Genomic DNA, 25,586 nt, shown 5'->3' with positions numbered 1-25,586 from the left:
GAAAAACAATTGGCACGTTTGTGTTGGAAATTAGAGAAACAGATCACAGACCGCTGTGATGGAAGCCTTTAGCAGACATGTGTTGCGTCTCATTAAAAGAGGTCTCCTTTTATTGCCATTGATGGACTCAGATGCCATAATTTTCCCTCAAAAGTAAACGGCCTATTTTCAAAATAGGCAGACTCCCTGCTCCTTATATCTGCTCTTAATTCAAGAAATATATTTAACTGTAGCCTAACAAGAGTCAGTTTCAGAAGAAATTAATGAGGAACATTCATTCATTATTTATGCTCTGAAACAGTAGGTCTGCTAATGTTTCTGCTAATCACCAAAGCTAAACAGATGTATCTTCATAAAGACAATCTCGAAGAACTGAATGAGTATAAAAGAGGTATAAACAGAAAAAAAAAGTAGATGTATAGTGATGACGGGAAACAAAAATAGTGGATGCATCACCGCCCCCAAGACAATATTTGTTTAAACTGCAAGGCCGGGTGAAATGACCAGAGCAAGTTCGGTTCATGCCTTCCAATCCTTTAGTGTTCTGTGATGCAATAATAAGAGGAATTGAATATATAGGAGCTACAACTAATGGTAGGGAATGAAAAGAATGAGACCATTAATCTGAGCCATTTATTTAAAGAAGATGTGTATTAAAGAGGCTCAGCTACTCGTTAAAGCAGCATTGGGAGAGCTTCCCCATTTCCATAAGCGTTCTAAAAGCAGCTTCTTTCAGGGTATCATCATATGTATAATGATATATACAGCATATATATTCATAGAAGTTGTGAAATCCTATGTGTATTTAGTCAGAAAAACCTTGGTCAGAATAAAATGTTGGTTCCTTTTTTGAGTTGCAAAGGCTGTGTTCTGACAGCCCCCTGGAGCAGCCATCCCAGGGGGCTGACCCCGAGAGCCCGGCCTTCGGGACTTGAATCCTGGCTCTCCCACTTACCAGCTGGTGACTGGGGCAAGTTCACCTCTCAGTATCTCAGTTTCCTCACTGGCAAAATGGGATAAAAGGACTCAGCTCAAACGGTTATAAAATGAGCTCTTAGGACAACCCAAAATATTTGCTGTGTTTTTTTTTGTTACTATTTTTTTCAAGATAGCTTTATTGCAGTAAATTTATGTGTATGGTGGTACTGGGTATTTTACATAGAATTCGCATTCTGTACAGCCACAGCTTCTGGGATGGCATGACAGTGAGTGGCTCCTGCTTGCCTCCTGACTCGTGCTCTGTCATGGCGCCGTTCCTCACGCTCCTCTGAGTAAACCACAAGCCCCTTTATGCTCCAAGGAAGGTTTGCAGGATGGTTGGTATCGACGTGGCGACCCAAAGGGGGGCCACAGAAGATGGGTTGGCCAACCTGTCCTTTTTCCAGTGCCCCTCTCCCGACCCACACTGCACTAATTAGATGTTTCCAAGGCTCTTGTAACTCTCTCTGTATCCAATGAGCCAGAGGGGATGCTCCCCCCTTAGGAAGGTCACCTGTGTCCTGTCTGCTGAGTCACATCTCATCAGTGTATGCAGTGGCCCTAGAAAGCATGTCTCATGCCTCACGCCAGAATCGCGTGGGGGACTTTAAACATACATGGTTTTACACTGTGTGTGCATGTACTCAAGCCCCTCTCTAGTACTGCTGAATTAGGGTCTTCAGAGCTCGGGCCTAGTAACCTCTATTTTTTAAAGTTCCCTTGGAACCTTCTGGTGTGCAGCTACATCTTGGAGCTCCTATTCTAAGGCAGGATTTCTCAGCCTCCCGGGTCACAGCACCTTTGTGGGTCTCGAATCATTTGTTACGATTTAAAGAGTGTCAGTGTTATGAGAGATCTGCTGTTATACAGTAGGTGGACTTGAGGTTGTCCCCTCTAATGAAGTCACTCTTCCTCCCTTACGCTCTCTAATGCTTTCTTGCTTGGGAGTTTTATTGCCAGTATGTAAAGAGGCACCCTGTCTGATCTCTGCAGGAGTCCAGGGAGCCTGTGCCCCTGCTGGGCTGTTAAGAAATGTGGTTGAAATATTGCTTTACTTACCAGAAAAAAATCAGGATGGGGGGCTGCTATTTTCAGCAGCTAGTACGGTGCACTCCTGGCAGCGTATTGCTCAGGTGGTTACGCATCACCTGCCACGTGGGGGAGGGCGTTCCCTGTCCCAGGCACAGAGGACCAACAGCACGTTCTCCTCGGGCCAGAATGACCGTCACACCTTGCACACAAGAACCTCTCCCCAGCAAGAGTGCACTCCCCCTGCACAACTATCCTCTCTGCAGTGCCTCTGTACGGCTTCCCCCCTCAGCCTGCTCGGCCAGACGGCTCCGGCCAGGGACCCGCGCGGGAGTGTAGAGGAAGCAGACGCAGAAGAACACGAGCACAGTGGGTCCCTTTGGTGCCCGTCCTCCCTGCTTTCCACGGCCCCCTGTGCACACTCCTTTAGCATCAGTGGGCCCTGGATCACTCGCTAGGATGCAAAATCAAAATAGGACCACCACAGAGAGGAGGGCCTATTACCTAAAGCCACGCTCTCTGGAAGTGGCTCCTCGGCTCATTCGTCCAAAGGTGGGGAAAATAGGCAGGGGCTGAGTGCAGAGGACCTGCATTAGCTGTACCGACCAACTTAAATCCACTGTGTGGGCAGAGCTGTGTGTCACTCCTGTTTTATTAACCACCGCCTGTCAGGCCATGTAACTAGCTCTGCTTTCTGTACACGAACCAACTGAATTCAAGGAGCCACTCAGTACACGGCAGCAGAATATTTAGATCTTTCTACCTGCCCTGTCATGTTTCGATTTCCTTCTCCACACATTTCTAACCTGAAGGACATGCTTATTTGCTATGTGATCTGTTAAAACACATAAGTCTCAGAGAAAAGTGCGATGAATCTGAAATCAAATCACACTTTATAAAATGAAACAAAGGTGGGAGGAATGAACAGATCAATATTTTGCCGACTGCCAAAACTGGTGGTACTTGTGTGTTTGTGCCACACTGCAGCAAAGTTTCTAATTTGCCTATGAAGATATTCAAAATTATAATTTCCAGACCATTCACTTATTTAACTCACCTCCACAAATTTTCACTCAGGTATATTTAGTTTAGGACAGACACTATCACCTTTACAATGCAGCATCCAGAATTGCACCCATTACTAAAATATCTGCAAACTGTATTGCAATAACAATCAAACAAGGTAGTGGGAGAAAACAAGACAGTTAAACAGCTATTCTAGAATTGTTCTCCTTCCCAGTGCCACCAGCCTCTTACTGCTTGGAAGGAGATAATTCTTATAAAAATCTGAGCTAATAAGGTTATGCAAAATCGACTGGTATGGGAGAAAATGGCAAGGATGTTTCATCTGTGTTTATCACATACTTCAATATACTCCTAAAACAAATGGGCAGAGGTCATTCATTGTTCCTGACACAATGCAGCACATGATAGGTTCTTCAAAAATTCTGGAGGTTGCTTTTCAGGATTACCAGGGTATGGAATGACAATAGCAAATGATCTTTTCCTACATAAAAGCCGAAAACTCATGTAATCTGTGGCTGCAGGGTGGAAAGTACTACAATATCCTAAATGTTTGAATGACTACATACATGATCCTTAGGTAACTTGAAAAAAAAGCACTGTTTTGGTTTTATCTAAATATGGCCTTTTTTTCTGCAGGTGTTTATCCTTTTGCGTTACAGGTTAGTGGGTGATGGAATCCACAGGGGACATTCATTACCAGTGAAAAAGGCCCCCAGATCCAGTCCAGATAACCATTACCAAAAATTTCACACCTGCTATCCTGTTTTGATTTTAAATTGGAAGGGCATCTTCATCTCTGGCTTCTGGGTAGTCACACTGACGTAATCACTCCAACAATGTGGAAGGATAACGGAGAAAACAAAGCAAGGGGCTCAGGTGAATTCAGCTCAGTGCCCCAGGCGGTCCCTGAAGCAATGGGTCGCCCCAGCCTCCTTTCAAAGGGAAATCGTTGTTACAGGGAAGCGGTTTGAAAAAGGAAGAAAAGTCTTGGAGATTTGTGAACAGAGAGAGGATGTCCCGAGGAAGCATAAAATAGAGATACAGAAACAGTCTCAAAGAAGAAAAGGGTCTCCTCTGATCGCATTAACGGTGCGGTTCCAAGTTAGAAGTGAGGAGGGGGTGCAAGCCCGGGAGACTCCATCCTGTCCAGACAGAATGTGTGTACATTTTCAACTTGAATGCTTAAAACATTTTTATCTTCCAGAATGTTCGATAAATCAATACATTTGCTTAAATGGTTAGAACAGAACCCATTCAACAAAGAAGTGTTTAGTAGTTTTAATCACATGATCCTTTGAGGTGTGTCTTTTGAATGGTAATTTTATAAAGATGGAGAAAATGAACACAAAATTCACGAATAATTTGTGCAGTGACTCCACATACCTTCTACTGATGATACAGCTTATTCAATTGCTAATTCTAGTGTCCCCCAAATATAATATGCAAGTAGCTTCATCAATTTTCCTGTTGCTTTCATTTGGTCATACCCTAAAGCATAAATCATTGGCCACCTTTGTGCATGCAGGTACATACACTGTACAGAATTGTTAAAGCAAGGAAAAATCTCATTTTATGTAACTGAGACACGCACACGAAAGGATTTGTCAGGACTGGAGATCATACATGAAACAACAAAACAGCAGCCAGTGAGGGTGATTTTGAAGTATGACAAATAAATTCCCAGGGCTTGAGACTTTGGAAGTATACTTGTGCTTTGCTGTGGTATATTACATAAATACATGAAAAATACTTAGGTTCTTATTGTAGAAGACTGGTAAGGGGATTCCAGTCAGGAAAAGTGATTCCCTTCAGTCATCTGCGGCGACTAGTACCACTGTCAAAAGATTCTGTGTTTGACTCACCTCGTGGCCACATGTAATGTGCATTACAATTGCTAAGGATTACAAAGTGTCATTACCTAGAATCGAGTTGTCTTTATCTAGTTAATGTGGCGGCATAATAAAGAAGCATAAATTGCAAATTTGGGTATGAATTTTTTCTTTCTCCAAAATTGCTAAACACATTTATTCAGGCAATTCTTGAGATTTAATATCCAACATAGGAAATTCAATTGTATTTGAAAATAACTCCATTCGGATAATTCAGTGAAGCTTCTAAGATCTGCTAATAGTGGTTTGCATTTTACAAAGTCTTTCAGATATATTATTCTCACTTAATGATTATTGCAATTGCAAATGAACATTAAATGGGTTTACGTTTTTATATATAATGGGTGAACATTATAATTTCATGTGAGTAAATTAAATCTTCCAAAAGGCCAAGTGGCTAACCCCAGCTCACACAGGTAGCAGGACCTGGGACATGAACAGTGTCAAGCAATGGTTAAAAGCCTTACTTTGCAGTCAAATATAACATGGCTTCACTTTGACTATGGGTGACATGATTTGTGCCTCAGTTTCCCCTTGTGCAGAAAGGGGAAAACCCCAGTATACATCACAGAATTGCTGAAAGGACTAACGAATAATACTTGAAAACACACCGGCCAACCAGGCACCTGGGCACCGAAATGGGAGCCAATGCTCTTCTGACCGTAAGGCTGGGGCCCTCGCGATGGCTGTATGGCCGAGGAATGCCCCAGTTGCAGGAGATGGGCACTTGCATCACAGCTGTGCGTGCTGAGTTCTGCCTGTCATTTCTCTCAAGGACCGGAAAGACTGATTGATATCTGAAGTACTACAAAAATGGTACACGCTTAAAGAAAGCAAGACTTTAAATAAAAAAAAAATTATAGGGAATATACTGGGATACAGTAGTTCAAGTTTATAATCATTTCTTAGCATCATTAAAGTTGACTGGGGTGAAATGAAAATTAACTGAATAAGAGGCAGAGATAAAATTGTTCTTTACTACCTCTCCTCGTTATTCAAATCGTTAACTCAACAGTTATTAAAGGGCTCTGTGTGCAGAATATTCCACCCTGTCCGATCCAATGTTTTCTTAATTTCTTACTTATGACACACACACACACACACACGTTTCTGGGCAAGAATGGTCAAGGATGAGCTCATTACAAGGTTGAACAGTGTTAAAACTCATCGTACTTTTCTCTTAAGTATGCAAATCTTTAGATTTTGACACACATATGCCACAAGAACAGATGAAACCCATCTACTGTTACCAGTTCTCCCACCCTATTAGGTATAAAATTTCTGCCAGTGATAAAATTGAAACCTGAAAATTTTCTGAAACGGCAATCCTCCTGAGTTGTAAAACAGAAGTTTGCTATGTAGTTTTTACAATGCTGTTTTCTGAATGTCTTAATGTACCAGTTTTTTCCGAATAATTTTTCTAGCTGAAAATCAACTGCTGAGAAATTGATAGGTAGCTACAACTCACAGCTTTCCAAAAATATTAGGACCTCAGCACAGAAGCTTGCCACAGAGTCCTTACAGAAGGAAGTCCTCGCTTCCAAGTTGATTCTAATCATTTACTCCAATCTTTAAAGACTTCTTCAGCTTTATCTAACTTACCAAAAATAGTCACTGAGAATGTAAAACTAAGGGTGGATGCAACTTCTTTGACCTACCTGGGGACTCAGGAGACCACACAGCACCGTTCTACTGAGGGGACTCCTAATGGCTTTCACATGCATGGCTAAAGTGCAGAAATGTATAATTTACTAGGATTGAAATAAATCACAGGGAGAGAAGTGCTTCAAAGTTATTGGTAGAAATTTCTCAAAAAATAAAAAATTGTAACTCTAAGAAATCAAGTTCTATGTAGAAAGTTCTTTAATCTTCACATAAAACATGTTGATGCTTTAAAAACAGCACACATTGCTTATTTATCATTTGATGACAGTGAAATATTTTTTTGACATAACCCAGTTTTTAGGAGGTAATGTCTTTTTAAAAACAGGTCCCATAATTAGCAGAATGTTGTCACTATATAACACCCTCAGTCTAACATGCTGCGTCTTTTGTGTCAGCAATGTCCCTGATACAGTTACCATCTTGGGAATACCCCTAGTGGCTACTAAATTTGTCAAGATAAAAAACTTTTTCTGTTGAATCTATTAGAACATGCCTAGTTTTCTCAGGGGTTGTCCAAGAACAAAAAGCCCCTCTTCTCCCAAGGGTGCTTCCAACTTTTTTTTTTCTTTGCATATGACAATTATTACCATACCATTAGTAGTCAATAAACATTTCAGTTTGCCGAAATAGGTAAAATTAGAAATCCACAAGGACTTAGTGTGACAATCTTAAAGGAATCTGAATATGGACAAAATCAAATAACTCTATAAACGACAGAACACTGACATGAACATCAGTTTTATTCACTGAGAATGTAATCTTAAAAAAAAATCTATGGCATAAACGTAACTATAAACGAACAATGCTATTCTCAGCACTTTCTGCCTAGAAAATTCAGTATACTGCATGAAAACATTAAATTAAAGCATGTAAACTTATTTACGTACATGATTTTTTCAATGCAAAGGTTAAAGGCACCAGAGATATTGAAAAGCGCAAAGCAGCAAGGTAGAAATACTGCAAGATTATCATAATTCAGTTTGCCACAGGGAAAATATCTAAGATAAGTTGAAAATAAAATAAACATAGATTATGATATACCAAATTATCATGAAATTTATCAAACTGGCTGGCTGTACATTATGGAGGTCACAGAAAATGACTTTATAAAGTGTTGCCCCACAAATTAGCATACATAAATCCTGTTCTCTGTGGTTTCCAATATACTGTGTGAAAACAGTGTTGTATCCCCAAGGGAGCCTGGCTCCACTCCAAGGTGAATGAGACAGATGGAGCCGCACGGCAGTGAGCGATGCTGATACAGAAGCCCAGTGACATTCCAGACTTGCGACATTCCATTTTATTAGAAGCAGAGGTAAGAGCATGAGCTCTGGCATCACACCCATGTTCGAATCCCGGTCCCAACACTACAGGCTGGCTCTGTGGCCTCTGCCAAGTCAGTCTCTCCACGACTCGGTTTTCTGAATTAAACACAGATGCTAAGAGCACCTTCTTCAAAGGGCTGCTGCAAGCACAGAGTGCAGGCAAACTACTGAGCCATTACCTGGTACACAGTCTGCAACCAATACATGCGTTATTATTTTTTAAAAGTGAACAGTTTAAAATTACCAGTTTTAACACAAAATATTTACTTTGTACCATGGTATTATAGGGAAGTCAGGTTTTATTGCTTAAGAAATCCCAAGAGTGTACACAGACAAGAGGACAGAAATACTCAACTGTACAAACTACATATTTTCACGATTAGTGCTGATTTTGCTACTTCGCAGATGAACAGTTTTCTCCCGCGGACGTCTGAAGATACGGCAACTCTCATGGACATGTTCCCAACCTTTCATGTTTTAGAAACTGGAAAAACTCAGGCACGTAAAGATACAAAATATACACTTGTCGAAGATGAAGAGGCAAGGATAAGGTAATTATTTTTTATATAGAGGTTCATCACTACCTATTTTCCTATAAACCTTCAAGGGAATATGTCTGAAAAGGGTGAGATTCAATGGCACGACGTTGGAATAGGTACAGTTTTCTCAGAGTTAGCAAACTGGGTTTGTTTTGAATGGTTGATAGCTAAGGTGAACCCTAAAAGCAAAATTAAATTCAAAGCCAAATCATCTTTTCTTGATTCAGACAGTAAGTAGTTATAGTTGTATAGACTTCATAGTCTTTTTTTTAAGTAAATAACTTCTTCAAAGTGACTTAAATTTCATAAGAACTAGCACCAGTATACCAGTATTTCATTCCCTTCCCAGGACAAATAATAATACAAAACTGCAGGCAAGTTTACAAAGTCACAATTGTCAATCTTAAAATTTAAAAACTATGGAGTACCTTTAAGTTCAAGGGCATCAAGTGATAAAAAAAGATGGTTTTTATGTTATTTTCACCTTTTAGACCAAAGGTTACTTTCAGACTCTACATTACTTTTCTAAACAAATCACAGAAGATAAAATTTCATCATTTTATACTCAAAATAGTATTGATGATGTCACAGGGAGTGAATGATTTAAAAATGCAATTTATTCTGCAACTCAGTGAGCTAGTGTTTTTCAAGCTGCAATTTTGAAAGCGAAATGGCTTCTGACAAGAATTTCTAGTAGAATAAAAAATACCAGGTGCATACTGGGTCGTCAAAGTAAGAACTCTTGGTAAGCCTCTGTTTGGGGTGTGTGACACTGCGCCGCGATTGCAAGATGTTTTCCACTGAAAGATCGTCATCACTCTAAGGCCCACTAAGTTTTGCCTTCTGGAGCCCTCTACAGGTTCTACATGTTAAAACCTTGAATCCTATAGTAAGAAACGTTTTCGTTGGAGGTTGGTTCAGAACCTAGGACTTCCTAGTTTATACAGAACAGAAGTTTACTTAAATAGACAATGTTTGTTCTAAGAATTCAAACTGAACATGTGTGTAGCCTCAATCCTGAAGCCAAATCATCTTCAAGAAGTCAAAATTAAGCTGGCGACGTGTATGTAAACCCTTATCTAATTTAAAATTGGGAGAAATATATCAATACTCCCCAAGAGGAGCTGTCTGGGGGCAAAGTGATGGAATCACAAGGACTTCAGAAAACTGCTAACAAACATTCATTTTTATGAGGTCTTTACAAAGCACTGCTGAGAACTTCAACAGAAACGTGGCTAGGCAATGAAAAGGCTTGTTTCTACACCCAGCCCCTGACGAAGAATTGAGTAAAAAACAACTTTGAACAATCAAGTATTAAACCATAACCCCAACTGTCTTACTTTAAGAACTAAAGGATCACTATCTCTATCAAAGTAGCAGAAGTCCATGAAGTTGTTATAAAACTGAAGTGATGTAGGAAAAGAGGCTTATTTTAATAGAAAACAAGCTAAATAGGCCATTAGCATTAGCCTAGGGCCACCTTCCTTTCTCTTCCACAGAAGATAATAGAACATAAAGACAAATAAATAGTAACAGCAATGTTTATTATGCTCATCACCACCACCGCCACCAAAAAGAAGTTTGCAGAAGCCTAAGAAGAGCAGACTCACAATGCAAGTATCTAACAATGCTAAAACACTATCTGACCTCAGTTTCCACCTGTACTGTCACCTGTCTCAGAACTGCGGGGATGGTTCAGTTAACCTAAGGTTGATCGCAGAATCAGATAGGAGGCTAAATGGTAGGTGATCCTGTAGAAACACCACTTGGCAGTAAACCAAAGTATCATAAACTAAGGTGATTTATAACACATGCAAAAGCAGCATATAGCTTTTTTTTTTTTGGAGGAGTCAGTGTTGGTTGGCCCTTCAAACAGATCTTTGGGATAACAAATGATACAAAATGGACAGGTCTGCCCTGCAACATGCCAGTCCACTTGTTTACAGCAACCCTGACTCATCTAAGACAACCCCACATGCTGATACACACACTCCTATTTTGTGTCTACTGTAACATAATTGGACCCACAGTACCCTAGGGCTCATGATACCAAATTTATCCTTAGCTTTAGAGTGAATTTACATCAAAATCAGTAAAAAATCACATAAAACCAATAATTTGTTAACGAGAGCTCTATCTTAGTAAAATATGACTTGATATTATTAAACAGACGTTTCAGTATTACGCTCGCTCCCCAAGAAGTAAGAATCCCCAGAATTAATATTTATTATAAACATACATAGGATAATTTATCATCTATTCAAAACAAATGGTCACAGAGAGCTTATTTGCCATTTACCTAATTCAGAAAATAAAGATAAAATTTGGAAAGAATGAAAAAGAAATTTACGCCCATTCTTTAGTATTTTCCTGTAGAAGCTGAGATTTAAAGACTGACTCCTCTCAGACAATGCAGAATCAATTGAAGGGGAATTTTATACGAAAAGCAATTTTTAAAATGGGAAAATAAGAGCCCAAGTGATACACTTCCCTCTCTCACCAACACCCATCCTTAGTGTGTAAGGTCACTTCCTTTTCCTGGTATCCCTTCTAAATGTTTATCACATTAGAACTGACCTATTTTTAAGTCATCTCTTCAAGGTGTTCTTGCCCTTCTCCCTATTCTGCTTAAGGAAAATACCCTTCCTAATGTTGGCAGACATGTTGAATAATCTCAAGAAAACATTAAAATAATTGCTTTCATAAAATTGTTTGTGCTTTATCGTTGGGAATCCCAAGACCCACCCAGGAACCAGTATGGCTATCAGTTACTTACGAGAAACACATTAATACCTTCTCATTCTCAAGACAACCCTGTTGAGAGTTACTTTACTGACTATTTAATAGCCAGTGCCCTCAGCAACCAGATTCATATTCACTGGCATTCTCTCATGTACGGAGACCCAACATGTAACACACATGCAATGTGCGCCTCTCATTCATTCTCACACAGGCAAGCATACACACATTTTCTTTCTTTCCAGAACAAGTCAGAATTACAGCTCTTTTGGTGATTGTTATAATTTTTGGAATGGTTCATAGGTTTTCCAAATTACTTAAATTTGTAATACTTTTATCTTTTTTTTCCAATTGTGAACCATTCCATATTGCATCTTTATTGCAAAAGTCAACATGCTTCTTAGAAATTCAGATTGTAATTGATAAAACAAACATTACATATATGAATTCAAATGTATAAACAGTTAGAAATGCAACAATATCTCCTATCATACTATCACACAAGTTCACAATCTTTGTAAAAACTGCGATGCAGGCGCACTATACATCAGGAGGGGGCACTGTTCCTTTTCACAGGATTTTTCCCTCTCTTTGAAATGATGACCCATCACCAGTGGGCCTTTTTCCCTCTACAAGACTGTCCTCCAATTTGTCATGCTGGCTAGTGACAATGTCGTCCCAGTGTCACGACATGAAGAAACTGAGGGAACCTGCACTCCCCGAGGTCACCTTGTCATTCGTGGGCAGCGATCCCATCATCCAGTGAACCAGGTCACCTGGCCGGATCGGAAGCTGTTATTGCTCATCAGTTACTTACAAAGATGTTGTACACATTTTAAAAAGTACAGAATTTACCTCGGATTGTATATGTTACTTCTGCAAATAAAAATGCCAAGAAATTAAGTCATGGTAGTTATTCACATTAAAGAGAAATTCTGACACTTGGGGATTTGAGGGTGGGATAAAAAAATCCTGTAAGAAAAAAAAAAATATATATATATATATATATATGTATATATATAAAACTATTTAATGCTAACCTTAATTTAAGTTTTCTAATATTTAACCCAAATTTTGAATTCATTTTTGAGAGTCAAACATGTTTTAGAAGTCTTTGAAAGGGCATTCTGAAAGTATTTTAGTCCTGTATTTGAAGTGTACTAGAAGCTAAGTTTTACACAAAGGCCCTCGAATCTTGTTTCTATCTGCCCTTCACTTCAACACCCTTCTCCTTCATTCCTCTCCCCCAGTAACTAAAGAGTCAGATTCGCAACTCTCTCTATACTGAGTGGAATAAGATGTTAATTTGGAGGTTAAAAAAATCATGTGAAAAGGAATCTCATTCTGCTGAACTGTCAGTCTACTGAAAATTTTCTTACAGCTCTATTAATTTACTGCAATTTTCAGTTTCCAAATACAAAAATACAACAATTCTTATTGAAATCTATACGCTGGTAGTTTTAGTACACAAAAAAACCAAACAAATTATTTACAAAATTATACAGATTAAGAAAAACCTTTGTACAAAAAATATATAAATCCTTTGTTCCCTCTATCACGTTTAAACTGTCAGGACTCAAAATATTCACCACAATGAATCTTTCAAAATATATACCAACTGAGCCGCAGACACCAGGAAAATTTCATTAGAGATGATGGTGGAGGAAGGAGCAAGATTATTTATTCTGGTCACCCCACTGCAACGTTTTCCTTCTTTTATAAGCTTATTTTAGCTTCAGTGTTATCAGAAATACAATAATAACCTAAAAGGAGGAAGTCCTTATTATCACGAAGGGAAAATTATATGCACTTAAAAATGACTCCAGTTTGACAAATCATTCCAGGAAAATAAGTAGAAAAGATAATCAGATCGTGGGATCTAACGTCTTGCAACTAAGTTAATCTAGTGTCCTGGTAGGTTTCTTAGTGAATAGTTTCTATTTTGAGAAATAGGCGTCACCTCAGGAAACAAAATCCTTGATACAGAGATCACCAAGAACCTTCTGAAGCCAATGAAAGCTTCAAATTTTCACACCACACATACATAAAAACATAGATGTGTATAGCTTTGAAAAAGTGACATCCTATGTACATTAATCATTTTATTTCCCAGGGGTCAATACAGTGTAGTGTTGCTCCTCTGCTTTTCCATCTGACATTCAGAACACAAGGACATAAATTTACATATATATTTTACTTAACAGACATTCTAGTCTATACAGTGTACAGTAAAAATGCACACAGTGAAGGAAAAAACTACCTACTGAAGGATGCATATGCTCATGGATAGCAACAAGCTACAAAATTATGAAAATATAAGGTCATCTGATCAAAGTCAAGTTATGACTCCCATTTATTATTAACATACCCATCCCCTTACCCCACCCCCACCCCACTCCTAGTCACCTCACCATCATAGTTTAAATTTAGGAAAAGAACTTCAGACACTTTTTTAACACTTTTCTGTAACTATTAACTAAACTGAAGCTTTAAAATAGAAAGGAAAAAAAAGCTGGTGACTCTCTTCCCCACCCCCACCCCCCAACAAATCCTTCCATTATTCTAATCAAAACATCACTTATTTATCAAGGTGCTGGTTCAAACTTTTTACTGGGGACTGACTTTCGGAGGGCCCAAAAGAATCACTTATCTCAATAATGGGTAAGTCAGGCCTGTTAATAAAAAGGTAGGAGAAAGAAAATGGGGACAAAACAAGGGCAATAGGTGAAAGCCTATTCTGAGAATATTAAAAAAAGGACCAACTGAACCAATGCTCATTAATTTCAAAGTGAATTAAGGACTGGTAGCAGGAGAAGTCCAGGAGAATTAATATGATGGACTGGAAACACCATGGAGCTAGCTTCCATTACAGCATTTAAGAACAGTTTGTTACGACAGACACTGAAATAGTACTTTCTACTCACATGAAACAACCTTCTTCCACCCCCCGCAAAAAATTAGGTCTAATACAAACTAGACTCCTCCACAGTAAAAAAATGAAAATAAATTTACTTTTCTTCCAAGACATCTCTTGAAAGCAAAAGGGTATTTTAATTACAAATATCTCCTACTGTCTGACGACCCATCCATAATAGTGGAGAGTTGAGAGATTCCAGGCAATTTTGACATTTAATGAAATTTTATCAGATTATAATCCAAAATAAAATTTCTGAACACCCTGTCATTTACATCATAATCCAACACCAACAGCAACAAAAACAGGTGGTGTGGAAAATAAGGCTCTAGAGATTATCCATGTCATTCCTGTGGATCTTCACAAGTGTGCTGAAGTCACTAGGCCTTTGGTGCTTTAATATCACGAGCAGTTATATGAGATGTGTTTAAATAGCAAACTTGCTGTCCTTAAACCTACTGTGTCGAAAAGAAAAATAAAAAAATTTTTTTGGCTCATTGACTTCTTTAAATAATTTTAAAAAGTTGTTCTAAACAATATTCCTAAAAATCATACAGCTCCTATCAGGTTTCACCTTCGCCATGAACGAGACTCATATTCATCTTCGTCCTCGTCATCGTCATCATGCAAAAACAAACCTGAGGCTTCTGTTTCCTGAAGAAAGACAAGGCAAGACCTGCTTAGTAGTTCAAGAGAGTTAGGCGGGATATTTTATAGGCCGAAGAACAAACAAACAAGTACACAAAGCCCAGGCTGGATTTACATGTGATGCACTCAGAGTATCTTTCAAGGCAAAATATAACAACGAAAACAAAAAAATGTTCTTGGATGTATAATTTTCTTTTCCCCTGCTAATTCTGCTAATTTTAATAGATTTCCATTTTCATATCATGAAAATAAATAGTATGTGAACATTTAGTAAGGGAAACGAAAGAAAAAAATATCTGTGAAATGTTTTTGATAATTAATTACCTTAATTTTATTCTACTAACTTAAAAATGAGGAAAATACATAACCATTAAACTTCTTAAACCTTTTATTTTATATCCAATTATTTGTGATGGGAAAATATACTAACTTCCCTTTGACACTGACATTCCAAATTTCATATAAAAATCTAAAATCTTACACAAAGCAGAAGTATCTATACACATTCCCAAAATACCAAGATTATTTTTTCTTTTTTAACATGGGAAATGATTCTGAATTTGTTATGTAAAAGTACCCAGACAGCCAGAAGACTTTTAATCAACCAAAAACACTAGACATCTTTTTAAACCAAAATTACAATTCATCAGGAGTAACTTGTAATGCTGGGTAAGCGTCCATTTTAATAAACTAACTAGAAATATAGGAGTAAAAAACAAAATTAATTCTCATATACTTTAAGAGGCTGATTATTTAGTACTTGTATCATTTAAGTCCTTGGTTGTCCTATTCTTCCCTCTCACCTCAGACTTCTTTACACTCTCATTTTAGCCAACTGTAACATAGAAAGAAAACAAGAAACTCAAATCTATTACTTACGGAACTTGAATAAATGAACAGCTAAAAACACCAGCTAAAATTTAATTTGCTCATGTAACCATGTCCTCTCATAACCAGAATAAAAATTCTTAGAGCCCAAATAAATGCAGACAAAGAACAGCCTCTCCTCTACCAGAGAATATCCCCCCAAGAGCCTTTAAAATGTCTACATCTGCTCTGATTCTTCAATGAACTACTCGACTTAACGAACTGCATGCATAAAAGAACTCAGTATTTACTTTTTAATATCTACTTATTTTAATGCTACTTACTTTAATGTCAATGAAAAAAATATAGCTAGGAAACAATCCATTCAACTCTTATTTTCAACTGTTAAATTTACCTCCTCCTTGACTTCTTCCTCTTCGGTCTCAGTGGATACAGAAGGCACCTTGGTCTTGTGCCACGATATTTGTAGCCGACGGTCTTTGAATTTTGACCCTTGGTTTGCAGTCTAAAATAAATTTGAGAACACAAGAATTTGTACTCACATTTACTAGTGACTTCTTCAAATTGTGTCTATTTAAAAAAAAAAAAAGTCCTGTTAAATCTATTAAAGTAGATCTACAATCTCCAATGAAAACATGAAAAAATGAACCCTTTCTAATTAGAGGAACATATGTACTGGTTTGCCGAGCATAGCCCATGATTTATTATCAACAAATGTAAATTTAAGGATTTGTCTTGGTTTGGATGATATACTGTACAGTCACTCTACTTAGTGAAGTCATGATGAGGACAAAAAAATATTGTCAATACAATTATTGGCCTTTGGCTTTGATAATCTACATATCTGGACTGAATTTAAGTACTTTTTAAAAAATTGCCTACTCATCTCATGAGATCTTGTACAGCCCCACATATATCTGACAAAGTTATTCCCACCTACTCTTCTGAAATACTATACAACTAAGACAAGTATCCCACTAGACATTCTATGTATTCAACAGATGTTAATTACACATCTACTATCCTAACTCAAGGTAGAACTGTTCAGTTTCAAATATGTTTCTTGGTATTACAGTCTGAACAATTTTTTCCTCCCCAGCCAGTTTCATTAAGAGAAAGCAGAAGTTTAATTGTAAAGATAAAGCTACATAGACAAAAGAATGGAGGACCCAAAGTTTCACGAAAGTAAGAGTTTAGTCATTCCCATAGCTTTGCCATGAATGGTGGTGGATTGCAAAATATCCCCAATTCTGGGTTCAGTCCTAAAAAATATAATAAAAGGGGTTTCAGTCTAGTGTTTCTAGGAAAAATGCTGATAAATGTCTTGAACCGTTTTCCAACTGTTTTCAAAGAACACTTAGATCACTGCATAGTAAGAGTGTACATTAGGCCAGACCCATAACCAGTTATTTACTGTCAGCATAGATACTGGCCTGTGATCTAAGGAGAAATTCCCATTATCCCTTGTGGGAGTTGAATGTTAATAACCTGACACCAAATATTTTGACTTGTGGGACACACTAAATCAATATATCAAAATGGCCCTATTCAAATGTATATTTATCTTCTTTTGAAAATCAGGTAGTTGCTAAGAGAGCAGATCTTAAGTCTTCATCACTAGGAAAAAGAAATAGTAGCTATGTGAGGTGATGGATGTAACTAAACTTATTTTAGTAATCATCTCACACTATATGGGTATATCAAGTAATTATATGGTACATATTAAACTGATAACAATGTGATATGTCAATTATATCTCAATGAGCCTGGAGAAAAAGACCTGGTAATACATGTAGTAAACATCCTTTGCCCTTTACTCTATCCTTTAACACACAGTCCAATTATAGGGGGACTTTTTCACTATTTTGTTCATTTCTATATAATTTGAATTCTTCTTCCCAGCTTTTTTGGGTATAACTGACAAATAAAATTTTAAGGTATTTCAAGTGATGATGTGATATACGTATACATTGTGAATGGATTCCCCCAGTTAATTAACATATCTATCACATCACATATTTACCTTTTTTCTTCTTTTTTTGGTGAGAATATTTAAGTTCTACTCTCCAAGCCAATTTCAATTATACAATACAGTGTCATCAACTATAGCCACCAGGTTAAATTAAGCATTAGATCCTTAGACCTTATTTGTTATTTGAATTTTTAAATACATACATTTTACTTCTACAATCAGAAAAAAATTTTTTAACTTCTATTAAGTTAGGTACCCTCCAAAGAGAGTAACAGTTCTATCTCCAAAGGAATTTTAAGGCATTAAATGTGTTACATATATATTATTAAAGGAAGAATCAGAAATTTAATTTGTATATAGTCAAGAACTAAGAATATACAACTTGACCTTAAAATAATTATGACTGTTAATTAGAATAAAGATGTATTTTAATAATACCAAGTCAGGAACTCACACACTACTGGTGGGAATCTAAACTAATGAAACTGATGCAGTTCACTCAACAATTCCACATATATACAACAGAAATGTGTACTTATGTATACTAAAACGTATTTTGTAAGAATGTCCACAGCAACACTGTTCATAAAAATAAAGTAGAAATGACCCAAATACCAATCAATAGGAGAATGGAAAAATAGTGTATATTTATTTGCCTGAAAATTATACAGCAAAAAAAATGGCAACCACTGTTACAGGTGGTTATGAATGAATCTCATAAACATAATGTTAAGGAAAAAAAAGACAAAAGGATACATACTTTGTGGTTTCATTCATATAACTTTTTAAAAATAAGCAGAGTAACACTATAGTATTTAGGAATGCACATTTTGATGATAAAACTACAGTTCATTCTCATTATCTGCAGTAGTTATAAAGTTCACTGCAAGCACTGAATTAGAAAACACTGAGCCATTACTCCTACGGGAAACAGAGGGTTAGGTTCCTAAGAGCCTCTAGTTAAAACCTTTTTGTTAACTTATCGATACATAACATTGTTTTATGTTTAAAGACACCTTACATTGAATCCTGGCCAAAATCAAGACAACTCATGACTGAAAACAGACTATGAAAAGGACACTTATTTACAGTTTGAGAGCCAAAACAAGAGGGCAGAGTGTTGTCACTTAATTTGACCTCAAGTGGAAACATGCACTGATCAACTAAAATTTTTCAAAGCTCTGCATACCTGAGAATGACCACAAAAGCAAATCAAGTACTGATTTTTGAGGTTACAAATAGATTTTAGGTAAATTTGCAAATATGGAATCCATGAATAACAGGGACAGACTGTATAAAGCAAGCAAGGAGGTGATAATCCTAAAGTGAGGATAATGATTACTTTTCTGAGGAGGAGGTAAGATGGTGACTAAAAAGGGGTAGGAGGGGGCTTCTGAGGTGCTCGGGAATGTTGTTTCTTGACCTAAGGGATAGGTATATGGGAGTTTTTTCCTGGTAAATCAGTGAACTGTATGTTTCTAATTGGTATAGTTTCATTCAACATTTTAAATTGAATAATTACCTTTATAATTTTAAGAATACACCAAAAGCTAAGATATTTATGTGAAAAAAGCCAGGTCTGAAATGCAGCCCTGTATTTGTAATATGATCCCATTTTGGTAAACTTCTTTAAAGTGAGAGACCTTATGTGTATGTATTCTTATGTTTACAGTTTTTTTCTACAAAGATATCCAAGAATAGTAACTACCATTTAAGGGGAGACAGAGTTAAGAAAATAGATTTTTACTTTGAATTAGCCATGCTTCTGACCATTTACACTTATTTTTTTATTAAAAATATTAAAAAATTTTTGACTGCCTCTTAAAATGTCACATACTTACTAAAATATTTCATTTTTCTATACCCACCTATGCATTCTTACACACACATATGTAATATGGCTCAAAATAAAAAAATATTAGGGAAAAGTTACATTTCCATCAATACAGGACTATTTAAATCTAGCATGGTGTATTTATGCATCTATGCAATGAAATACTATGCAGCCATTAAAAAAGAATAAAGCAACATCATCTACACTAGTACAGAATAATCCCTAATGAGCCATCTAGTACATATTAAATGAAAAGTATATATGCAAAAGGGTTGTGTAATGTGTCATGGTCTGTATAAAAGAGAGATCAAATAATATACATACAGAGACTATTTTTGAGAAGCTAAGTGAGAAACAGATAATGGTGACTGCCAAGAGGAGTGAAATTGAGTGGGGGTAGAAGGAAATCTTACTTTTCAGTATACACTTTTATTTCTTTTACATTTTGTATGTATGTGATACCCTCCAAAAGACTTCAAACAAAATATTAATACATATGAATATGTATGTGAATATAAGCAAATAAATCATATACCATCAATGAAAAATATAGGCAGTAACTTAAGAGATATTCAGAATCTGAGAGGTAGAAGTTCCTCAAAAAGAAATTCACTTAGATAACCATTTTCCCAGACCAGAAACTGATGCCAAATCTGTGCCACCTATTGTTCATCAATCACCTAACTAGTAAACAAAACTGAAACTAAAACAAGAGTACTGTGAGGATATCAGCAAATAGGCACTCACATCCACTACATACTAATATGTATATTACAGGGGTATGTATGTGTTTGTGTGTGTATACAGATGCATATATGCATCTATAATATATATTAGTACAACACTGCCTGAGGGTCATTTGGCAAGCTGGACCAAAATTCTAAGTATGTGTGCCTTTGATCCAGTCATCTCACTTCTACAAACTAACCTAGAACAGTGGTTTCAACTGGAGACAGTAACATTACTCTAGCGGGTATTCTGGTTGCCACACTGAACAAGTAGCTCTTACTGGCATTTACTAGATGGGAGCCAGTGTCACTAAAGATCCTGCCATGTGCAGGAGTGTCCCACATAAAGGATGATTCCATTAAAAAATGCCAACCCTAAGAGGTATATAACATAGTTCATAATAATGAAAAAATTGGAAACACCCTATCAGCCATTAACAAACAGGCAATAAACATCAATTGTTCACAAAAATCTACCATTACTGAAAGTTTTTTCAAGACCTGATGAAGGGTAATCAATGAAGCACTATGATAAAAGTTTCTATGAATGTTAAATCCAGAGAAAAGGTAATTTTTGTGCTGGTAAACACAAAGGAAATTTACTTATCTAACTATAAGGTATCACTTTCATATATAATAAGTCTCTCAAATATATTTTCAGACACCTGGAAGATAGACAACCTGTACAGAAATGTTGTGGTGGAAAAGTTAACTAGGTGAGAAGTCTTTAATAATTATAGCAGAAGTACTCAGTTTCCTTATATGAAGTTCCAGGAATGACAAGCGTGAGTGAACTAGAGGTTCTTGCCAGTAAGAACATAAAAATTAAAATGAATTACATAAATTTTTGGGGGGTACAGAAACTCAATCTTCTAAACTTCTTACTTTCCTAAAACTCAAAAGGCTCTCTGACTACAAATGGAAGACTGACTATCCATAGTACATAATGATAGTAAAGTGCTTCATTCCTTAAGGGCAAAAATCCATTAGAAAAAGGAAAGCCAGAAAACCTTAGGAGCTAGGAAGCAGAAGTACTAGTGAGAAATCAATATGTAATGCTTACAATTTAAAAATCAAGATGTAACAGCAAAATCTAAATATCTAGAAATGAAAAATACCTAAAGAATCAGCTACAAGAGTTACAGGTGGGGATCTCTAAAGAAGAGAAAATGGCGGAATGCAGGAGACAGTTTAACAACCTTGTAGCTAAGTTCATCTGACTCTCTGAATGATGTGCATGTGTAACTTTTAAGGAAACAAAAATCAAAAATTTGCATCAAAAGAATCCAAGGTACTTAAAGCTGCTGTTTTCCTCTTTGTATAATGGCATACTTTTGAAGTTTTCTTCAAAGAACTTTATGGAGGACACTGTTAGCTGTCCAACCAATAGCTACTTAACCTCTTTCCTTTCCAACAGAACCTGATTTCCATCACGTGGTGAACCATGACTGGTTTGACTCAATGATGGTAATTCCATTCCCCTGAACAGAGAGTAGACACATAAGAACACATTTGCTGAGCGGGACTGCGGGTGAGGGGGTGGTTTGGGATGGGACAGAGGGGAGGAATACTTTCTGGTAAAGAAAACAAATGTTCACATTTTCCAGGTTATTTATTTGTTACTTGCAGCCAAATGCATCCTGAGAAGCATGTATTATTACCTTCATAATAAGGAAAGGGGAAAAAAAAATCACATTCCACCCTATATCACAGAGTATGACAGCTAAACCACATTACCACAGTTCAAAGATCTTACAGTTAATTGATGCACACTACTTGAAATATGCTAAAACATGGTTCAAGTATTCCAGATATCTAGATTAAATAACTTCTGTTGAAACTAGCCAGACTTCTCCTTAACCATGGGTAAAGGAATGTGCCTTGGCTCTTGCCTTTAAGCAAAGCTCTATGATGACTTAAAATTCTCAGCTACTGACCTAAACTTCAATTATTAAAACACTTAAAGGGAATTCTTCATGAAGGTCTTTCATATCCTCAGATCTCAGTCAAATGAAAGCTACACAAATAAGAATTCTTTTTTTTTTTAAAAAAGTTCTTTTTGGAGTCACTGATTTTTATCTCTGAAATACGTAAAATTATATTTATGTATAATTTCATATTTGTGAGCTTAAATGTTTCATATATAAAGTCATACAATAACATATACCAGGGTCTGCAAACTACATAGCCCTCAGGCCAAATGTGGCCTAGCACCTTGTATTTGATGGCCTATGAGCTAAGAATGGTTTTATGTTTTTGAAAGGTTATTAAAAGTAAAGAAGGAAGAGTGAGAGACGGGCAGGTGAAGGGACAGAAGGAGGAGAAGGGGGAGGAGGAGGAGAAAAAGTGACAATAGACCACAAAACCCCAAAATATTTACTATCTGGTCCTTTAAAGAAAAACTCCACTGACCTCTGATACACATATACTATTAAAATATTTATATACCATAATATATGTTTTATTGTATTGTCCAATTGTATACTGTATATTGTATATTTGTATGTACTTTAATTCACACATTTTTTTATATATGTACCTGGGACCTAAAAGTCCAAAATTAACATATAATTCTCAAATTTGGTTTTAAAATACACAGTATTAAATGCTGATGCTTCATTCATCCTAAGTGAATGTGAGATTAAAAAGTCTGATTTAAAAACTAATACATGTCCATTTTGACAGCATGGAAAATAGAGAAATGCCTAGAAGGTAACAACAACAAAAAGAAAAACTAACTTGAATTCTGCCACCCAGAATTAAAAAAGTTAATGCATTTTCATTCCAAGTTTACATATAATCTTGTTTCCCACCTAAAAGTCAGTCCTGAGAATTTTCATGCCATTATTCTTTAAGACATGTTTTTAATAGCAGCAAAGTACGTTGAATGTTTAATTTGTTCCCATTTTCACTATTATAAAGAGTGCTACACTCAGCATACTCAGAGCTTTCATCTGCACACATCCGTAAGAATTCCCTTTTGATAGATTCTTAGGAGTGGATTGCTGAATATAAGAATAAAGTGAAGTACTCCAGAATTAAGTCCTTGTATTTCAGAACAGCTTCACTAAAATGCATCTATCATCTTTTAAAATAGATACGGATCATCAATGATCCTTTCACAATCATTAAAGACCAAAAATTTATCGAAGGTATGCATTTTTACCTTAGCCTTTATGGGATATAAAAGAACTCTTGAAAAAGAGTTACTCCTCTTTAAGTTTGCCAAGTCTATTGACAATACTGTCTAGGCTTCGTTTTCTTTTAGAGAACGCGTACTACACTACCTATCATTAGTGTTGAGTGCGCTTCTGGTACTTAATACTGTCTGATAGCGCCCTATCAAAGCAACAAACAAAACACCATCAAAACCATCAACAGTGTCTCATTCTTGAAGTTACACCATCTGTTTTGGCTTTTGCTTCTCATTCCCCAAAAGCCTGGACATGCCCCTTTCTGTGAACCAAATGCTCTATTTCAGACTTATCAAATGTATGTACATAAATCTGTATTATTTTTAGATATCATTAAGATTCTCTAGAGTGATTCTACTTATGAGAAGGAAAGAGATCCACTTGAGCATGACTTTCAGTTTTAAAGCTTAAACATCTACATATAGTCTCCAGTTACCCTCAGGATAAAGCATGCAGTTTCCTACCTAACAGAATTACCTACTTTCCATAGCATCAAATTTATAAAATTCTGCTTTACATAATCCAGTATCGCCTTACAAAGGTGGCCCTGAGTCTGAATGCTCAACTTATATGGAAAGGAGATTATTAATTTTATATAATCAACATTAAAAGACAAAAATTAATCCCCAGCCTGCACAAGAATACCCTGCACGTGGGGAGTGCTCCTTCAGAGGCTGTCTGCTTCACCCCTCAGAGGTCACCGAAAGCCAGACCCCCACTTCACAAAAACAGAAAGTAAGGGTCGGACTTAGGAAAGGAATGGTTCAAGAGTGAACAGGCTGCAGCCCAGACAGCCCTCAAATCTGGACACTTTACAACAGCCCCCCATTCTCCAACAGTCAGGGTAAAAAAGGATTAATGGCCATCAAACTAGTAAGGAACTGTAGAGTGTAGTCTTGCTCTTTAAGATTCCCTTCATCATTTTTAACACTTAATAGGGCTAAAAATGTTCCCTCTCAAAAAAGTTGTTTGAGGAATAGATATTAACAGCCGAATGTGTATTTTTATCTTGGTTCTGCCACTTATTAACAGTATAATCTTAACTGACTTCCTCTTAAGCTTTAGTTTCCCCATCTGTACATATGGGATTCCGTATGGACTTTATACAGTTACTTAGGATTAAATGAGATCTTGCATGAAAATGCTTTTAGTTGGAAAGAGGAGTCTATTTATGCTCAAAATAGTAGACATTTACCTATAGTAAATCTGCATGTTTGTCTAAAAGTAAGTGGTCATCACTATATACACAATGTAACTAAACATGTGTCTTACCCTAATAAATTCTTCCTTTGAATTCTGCCTCTGCATGTAACAACTCTAAAACAAAAATGAAATACAGCTTTGGAGAAACATCACTACATATGCATTCATGGGAGTATTATGGAATGACAGGGCATGAGCTGCTTCCCGACCTCAAACCTATTAACAAGAATTTGCCAATATCCACTTTTTTACAACTTAATTTTCTAATCTGTAAAACATTTGACATTTATTTATACATAACACAGCAAGAAAATGCTGAACACAGTGTTTTGAAGAGTTAGCATTTGCTACTTTAACAACTTACTGTGAAATGCTGAAGTAATTCATCTTTTTCCTCCTCAGTGAATCCCCCAACTGTTAGTGCTTTGGGGCGGTGGTCCACGACCATATGATTCAGTGAGCCCCTTCCTCTTCCTCCACGGCCTCGGCCTCTTCCTCTACCTTGAGAGGACATGGTCTTTCCTCGACCTACAGGTAAAATACCTAACCGAGCAGCCTGAATTAAGACAGAATATAATTTATATTGTTAGACTAAGCCTTGGAAAATACAGGAAGAGAAAACTATTTTTTGAGCCAACTACTTAAATATAGTGGTTACTCGTAAATCTCACCTCAACCTGTAACTGACTGAGTTTTTTCCGTAGCTCTGTTGTGTCTTCTCCTGAGGATAGCCTCTTGTGAAGGTCCAGTTCAGTATCTAATAGTTCTTTCTGAGCCTTTGAAAATAAGAGTAAAAATGTATTTCTCAGATAATTTCCAAGATCTTCAGAATAGTATACTTACAGAATGACATACATCTCTTTTAGGAAAACAAGAGTGACAGGATGTAATTAACGTGGGTGCTTTAGGGAATGTAACTTTATAGATAAAATATGGAAAACATAAGAAAGTATAATGACATCAGTAAAAATAATCAGCAATACTGCTGCTTAAGATGGCCTAAATATCAGACCTTGCCAACAATCACCTGAGATGAGGGAGATGAGAATAATTTTCATATAATAAAGCATCATAA

At 36.7% G+C, this 25,586-nt stretch overlaps 1 protein-coding gene across 8 annotated transcripts in view; it reads right to left on the bottom strand.

Moving 5' to 3' along the window:
* Positions 1-7,309: 7,309 nt before the first annotated feature.
* The window catches only part of RBM27 (RNA binding motif protein 27), a 67,852-nt gene continuing 49,575 nt past the window's right edge, over positions 7,310-25,586 (bottom strand). For 4 of the 8 annotated variants that reach the window (XM_037016179.2, XM_073221915.1, XM_037016178.2 and 1 more), the window contains 5 exons: positions 25,183-25,287; positions 24,876-25,067; positions 15,975-16,085; positions 14,679-14,758; positions 7,310-12,162 (listed from right to left, as the gene is read on the bottom strand). In XM_037016179.2, coding sequence (XP_036872074.1) covers positions 12,108-12,162; positions 14,679-14,758; positions 15,975-16,085; positions 24,876-25,067; positions 25,183-25,287 — 543 coding nt within the window. In that variant the 3' untranslated portion in view covers positions 7,310-12,107. Of the gene's footprint in view, positions 12,163-13,279; positions 14,759-15,974; positions 16,086-24,875; positions 25,068-25,182; positions 25,288-25,586 lie in introns of those variants that run through there. The other 4 variants (XM_073221916.1, XM_037016181.2, XM_073221917.1 and 1 more) reach the window with 2 other exon arrangements.

Source organism: Manis javanica, chromosome 14 (genome assembly GCF_040802235.1).
Source record: "Manis javanica isolate MJ-LG chromosome 14, MJ_LKY, whole genome shotgun sequence".
In the NCBI taxonomy this organism is placed as follows: Eukaryota; Metazoa; Chordata; class Mammalia; order Pholidota; family Manidae; genus Manis; species Manis javanica.
The sequence above is the reverse complement of the archived record's forward strand: the minus strand, read 5'-3'. Positions and strand labels throughout refer to the sequence as shown.